Source organism: Primulina eburnea, chromosome 3 (genome assembly GCF_022965805.1).
Source record: "Primulina eburnea isolate SZY01 chromosome 3, ASM2296580v1, whole genome shotgun sequence".
Classification (NCBI taxonomy): Eukaryota; Viridiplantae; Streptophyta; class Magnoliopsida; order Lamiales; family Gesneriaceae; genus Primulina; species Primulina eburnea.
Genome location: NC_133103.1, coordinates 18,007,172 through 18,012,684, shown reverse-complemented (window position 1 = coordinate 18,012,684; position 5,513 = coordinate 18,007,172). Strand labels below are relative to the sequence as shown.

Sequence of the window (5,513 nt, the reverse complement as noted above, 5' to 3'; positions counted from 1 at the left end):
AAAATCCAATAGCTCTAAATTTCTAATATTACCCAATTTACTTTGGAGCAAGTATCTTTAAGACGATCTTATCGATCTTTATCTGTGAGACGGTCAACTTTACCGATATTCATAATAAAAAGTAATATTTTTCATGGAAAACCTAAATAAGAGATCCGTCTCACAAAATGCAACCCGTGAGACTGTCTCACACAAATTTTGCCTATATTTGATGGTCAGTTTAGGCCAATTGATTCTTTAATTGGGTTGGATGGCATAACACCACGTTCTAAATATAGCTTTCCTTTGAAAAGTGATGAAGTTTTTAAAAATCTCTTTATGACATATGAAGAACTCGGTGCTGCATCGTTCCATCTACGAGTGCGCTTATTGCACAATACTTTTCAAGACCACTACCAACCAAACTATGTTGAAGTTTGTGAATGATGACTTTAAAAATGATGCACTCGCAGTTGATGGTGTAGAAATGGAGCAAGAGTTGTGTTGTTGGAGTGACAATAGTGTTGGTGATGAAACAAATGAGAAAAGATCAATATATACAGAGGAATTTGAAAGGGAAGGTGACGGTGATGATGACGACGACAATGATGATTCAGATTACAATTCTGATTGTGACCAATATTTGAGTAGTAGTGATGATGAAGTTGAAACCTTGAAGCCAAAATTAAGTGATAAAAAGCATGGAGATGTATTGAAAACGAGAAAAATGGAATTGTAGAATTTGAGGTTGGTCAGATTTTAAGGATGTGTGACATTTTAAGAGTGTTTTTAACAACGAGTTGAGGCAAAAACCGGTCCCTACCTTATTGGAGCGTAAAGAAGAAAAGTAATGAAGAGATTTTGTGAAAGACAACAAAAGCTATAACTTGGAACTTAATGGGTAATGTCACGTTCACTCATGATACATATGTTGAGTGATTAATCATGGTCACTCGTCCATACATCATAGCTGAATGAACGATCATCATTGATCTACTCAGTAACACATGGCATGGGTTGAGTGGATAATGACACTCCTCATTTGAGTAACATAAATAAATATGACCCGGATGTTCGTCACATTCAATATGTCAATTCCTTTTCCACTACAAATATGACCAAATTTTCCTCACAACTAATGTATACCTATCATTCATCATTCATCCACCTTGCCGACAATATGTTGATGGTTTATAACAAAAGTTGCCTATTTGAGGGAAAAATCAAAGACCAAAGTTAAAAAGAATAAAATGAGCGGATTAATCACTTCTGGGAAAAAAAAGTTGTACCATATGCAAAGAAATTGGACACAACACGACCACATGTCCTCGCAATCCTGGGAATTTGGTAAAAAAAAATTAAATAAAAAGAAGAAAGGTGATATAATTTGTATAAATTCATATTATTTTTAGTCACTGAAATAGTTATTATTGATTTCCTTTAGAGAGTGTAAAATTAATTTTTAATAGTTGTTTAAATTTAAAATCTCTTACTGATAATTTTTTTGCAGGTTATTGTTAAAAATTTATTGCTAAATAATCTATTATTTTCTCGTCATTTTTTGTTATTATTTGACTGGAAATGTGCAAGAATCTCATCAAAATTGAGCATGATATTAGAGTTTCAAGTTTCTGGAAATGCTTTGACAATTTTTTGTCGCAATTTGAGCTAAATAACAAATATATAATTTATTTCTATATTTCAATTTATTTGTTTAAATTTGTTAGATATTGCATGAATTGATATATAATCTATATGTATAATAAATATTATGTACAAATTAAAATTGTAACCAAATCATTTTTCATTTGTAAAATATAACATACAAATATGGCGTAATTAAAAATAAGATCTAAATTTTGTTTTTTTTTTTTGGGAAATAAAGGGAAAATCATACATCCTATTTGTTTCAAAATTCGATATTTTTATAAAAAGTATTTTAATCATGTATGGAAATCATTAAAAAGCTATATGTGGAGAAGAGTTTTTTTTAAAAAAAAAATCATAAATTTATAAAAAAAATCTTTTGTAAACACACACTTTAAGTTCTTTTCATTATAAACTACTAAAACATTTTTAAAATATTTATTCAAACAGAATCCATATCTAAATATGCACGCTGCCATTTAGAAAAGCTCAAGACCAATATTTTAATTTAATTATAAAAAACAATTCCAATTGAGCATAAACCACCATGTATTAAAAAGTTAACTTAATATTATGTCTTTCATGCTCTCTTTACCTGTCACCAAAGCAGAGAGGTATGGAAACAAACAACCTACTGGTCCTGGATAAAGAAGATAACAAATGCACCCACTCTAGAAATCTGTTTGTGGCTGAACTGGACTCTAACCTAGACAGACTTTGAGAATTTGGCAGTATATACACGGGCCTTTTGGAAGGCAAGGCAGACTGCATATCATGGAAAACTATCGGCCATCTCAGGAATGGACATACATTGGGCGCTTGGGTGGCTTAAAGACTACAAGCAAGCGCAGAAATCCCTACACGTGACAACACAACCAGAGCCTCAGAACTCTGCTCTCTACTGGACGCCGCCTATGTAAAACCAGTGGAAATTGAATGTTGATGCATGTTTCAATCTTAACTCTCAATCATTCGGCATTGCAGGTATTGTTAGGGGGTCTAACGGAGAGGCCATCCTGGCTTTTGGTCGACAGATCAACCAACCACCATCAGTACTTGGGGCAGAGCTTCTAGCTATCAAATATGGAATTCTAGAACTCAAGGAACAGAATCTCACTTCGGTAACCATAGAAACTGACTCCCTTCTCTCAAAGCAAGCAATCTTTGGTGAGGAGGATTACCTAGATTACGAAGGAATATGGATTTCTGAAATCAAAGAGATGATGAAAAGCGTAGCAGTGGATAATCTTGTCCATGTTAGAAGATCGGCTAAAAAAAATTACAATATTCTGTCTTTCAAAACTTACCTCTGCTATTTTTCTTTGAGTGATTTATGTTACCGGAGAGGGTTTTTTCGTTATCATATATGATCGAACTCAAACATCTTATTAATTGAAAGCAGCCTCTCGGTTGAAAGTAGCGGATTACAGCATACTTGTTGATTCTATTGCGAGGAAGGTTAATAAAAAAAACACCGTAACTTCGCATTTTATTATAATTTTACCGTGGATGTAGTGATCTCTCGTTTAGAACACAAGTACTAGTGTGTGAAAGATGAAAGTGAGATAACAAGAAATGAATCTTATGCGTCTGAATTTGATAATGTCGTGTAAACTCTATGTTCCAATTGTTCATTAAATGTGTTAAGTGACTCACATCGACTATATTAAATCTTTGAATGTTGTATATATAAATTTAAACAATCATCCTTCGAGCTAATTTTAAATTTGAATATCTCGTCTTTAACAGATAAAAATAGATACGTGATTGCTCAAATAAAGGTTTTTGAACTGATTAATTGCTGCAAATTACAAAGTACAAAACACAGAAACTAGCACATATTTAACATCTCAAAGGTACAATACCGACATCTCAAATATGTAAATAGAGTTTTTCTTCTACTTTCATATTCCACGGTACTTGGATACACTTTTAAGTTGGAAAAGTGCAAGGAATCCGATTTAGCTTAAGGTCCTGGATTAACGATCCTTATGAGCAAAACTCAATCAAAATGCCTTGCAATATTTTATATACACATTGTTTGGGATATGGATACCTACCTATAGATCTGTATATTAAAAGAAAGATCGCTTGACCGGTGGTCGTCCGACTGCTTTCATGAGATTGGCGATTTCAAGAATCCTGGCCACTTTAGTTCCCCTCTTGGCCTCGGCGATTGCTCTCCTTTCCTCTGCTTTTCTGTGGGCTTGTGCTATGTCATTCTGCATCTTTTCCAGGGCCTTGGCTCTTTTCTCCTCTAGTTTCCTCTGTAAATTCGAAGATTTTCAAGTTCAGATAGCATCGAAGTTCAAAGTATTGGATTCTTCCTTGTCTATTTCTCTATGTGTCACGCATTTCTTTAAAGCTTGACAGAGCACAGAAGAACAATTGAGGGCCGATCCAAGAATTTGATCACTGTTTTGTATTAACATATATTCCGTAGGGAAACTTACTTATTTTACATGAAATCTGAAATTATTTCTAGAACAGATGAATCGTTACATGATCTTTAATACTTCAAGAAATATGCAAAATTAGAGACCATGACGTACAATAAACTAGCAACCCTGCATGCATTTTATAATTTTTTACACTAAAAATTTAGAAGTACCTCTTCTTTCTTCATCCAAGAAGTAGCTTTCTGAACTTGCTCCCCCTCCCAACCATTAATCACAGCATCCTCCCGCTTAAACCGGTTGTTAATCTTGGCGATCTTCGCATTTTTCCACGCACTAATCTTCGACAAAACCTCCTCTTTCTTCACACTTTGCACCGTCACCGCACCTCCACTGATACGATAACCACCATCATCCGCAGCTTCAGAAACTTCCAGCACTCTATCCCCTCCGCCTCCGGGGTTAGTACCCGGCACAATCGCCAAAGGGTTGGTCTCCTCCTCCCCAATCCTTCCCAAGTTGCCTGTTTCACTTTCCGAAGCGATGGTTGAACTTGAACCAGCCAAGACTAAAGCATTGAACTCTCTACTCATGGAGGTGAAATTAATCTCCGATGAAGCGGTGGAAGGGGCAGATGATCTATGGCTTCCGGTTTCCCATGTTTCCCGGCGTCGGGCCCCCGAGGACGGAGGTGGGGTCAAGGCGTGGATTTCTCTGATCACAGGCGATGATTCATCATCGTCAATATGAGCATCCTCTTGAGTTCTTGATATGGCTAAGGTTCGTTGATTGTTCAACATTCGAGATTGTTTTTTAGCCGTAAACGTGAGTGAGTTTGCGAGAATATAGAAGAAGAATGGAGATGGGGAGGGGAAGTGGGGAGGATTGGAAGGCAGCGGTAAAGTTGTTAGTCATTAATTAATGTCTTAATCGCATATTATTGATCAATTAATTGAGTTTAAAGGGTTGATTTGGATTGAGAAGGTCCTTAATAGCGCTTTCATTATTATTTTTTTATTTTTAATATTATTATTGATGGATATAAGACCAATTATTTGTTGGGTTAATAAAATCAATTGGGTTTATCACTATTAAGTCCAAAATATTGATTATGCTTGCAGAAGCCCGAGCCTATTAGATTTTCTTGAAAATCTATAAACAGAGGAGTTTTCGGACAATTCAAGAAGCCCAAGCCTAGTAGATTCTCTTAAAAATCTATAAATAGAAGATTTTCCGGACAATTCAAAGTATGTTCTCATTTTTATAAAATTTCTCTTGTTCTCTAAGTTTTCTTTGAACTGCTTACTTACTGTGTCTACGTCGGGAACCCTCACGACGCCCACTTGACAAGTGTTCGTGACACAAGTGACACCCCATAAATTAACTGTGTATTGTCTACGTGGATCTATTTAGCAGCCAGGTGAACTCATTTACGGGTCAAGTTGACCAGTTTACTAATCAGTCGAATCGTACATACACAATCTACGTGAC

At 35.3% G+C, this 5,513-nt stretch overlaps 1 protein-coding gene across 2 annotated transcripts; it reads right to left on the bottom strand.

Moving 5' to 3' along the window:
* Positions 1-3,393: 3,393 nt before the first annotated feature.
* Positions 3,394-4,942, bottom strand: LOC140827144 (remorin 4.2-like). Of its 2 annotated transcripts, XM_073189758.1 has the most exons (3): positions 4,238-4,942; positions 3,687-3,893; positions 3,394-3,600 (listed from the first exon to the last, which is right to left on the bottom strand). In XM_073189758.1, exons 1-2 carry the CDS (start codon positions 4,820-4,822, stop codon positions 3,702-3,704), a joined length of 777 nt encoding a protein of 258 aa, XP_073045859.1. In that variant the 5' UTR covers positions 4,823-4,942; the 3' UTR covers positions 3,394-3,600; positions 3,687-3,701. The 2 variants fall into 2 exon arrangements, with proteins under 2 accessions (XP_073045859.1, XP_073045858.1); XM_073189757.1 differs by having other exon boundaries at positions 3,394-3,893; positions 4,238-4,941.
* Positions 4,943-5,513: the final 571 nt, after the last annotated feature.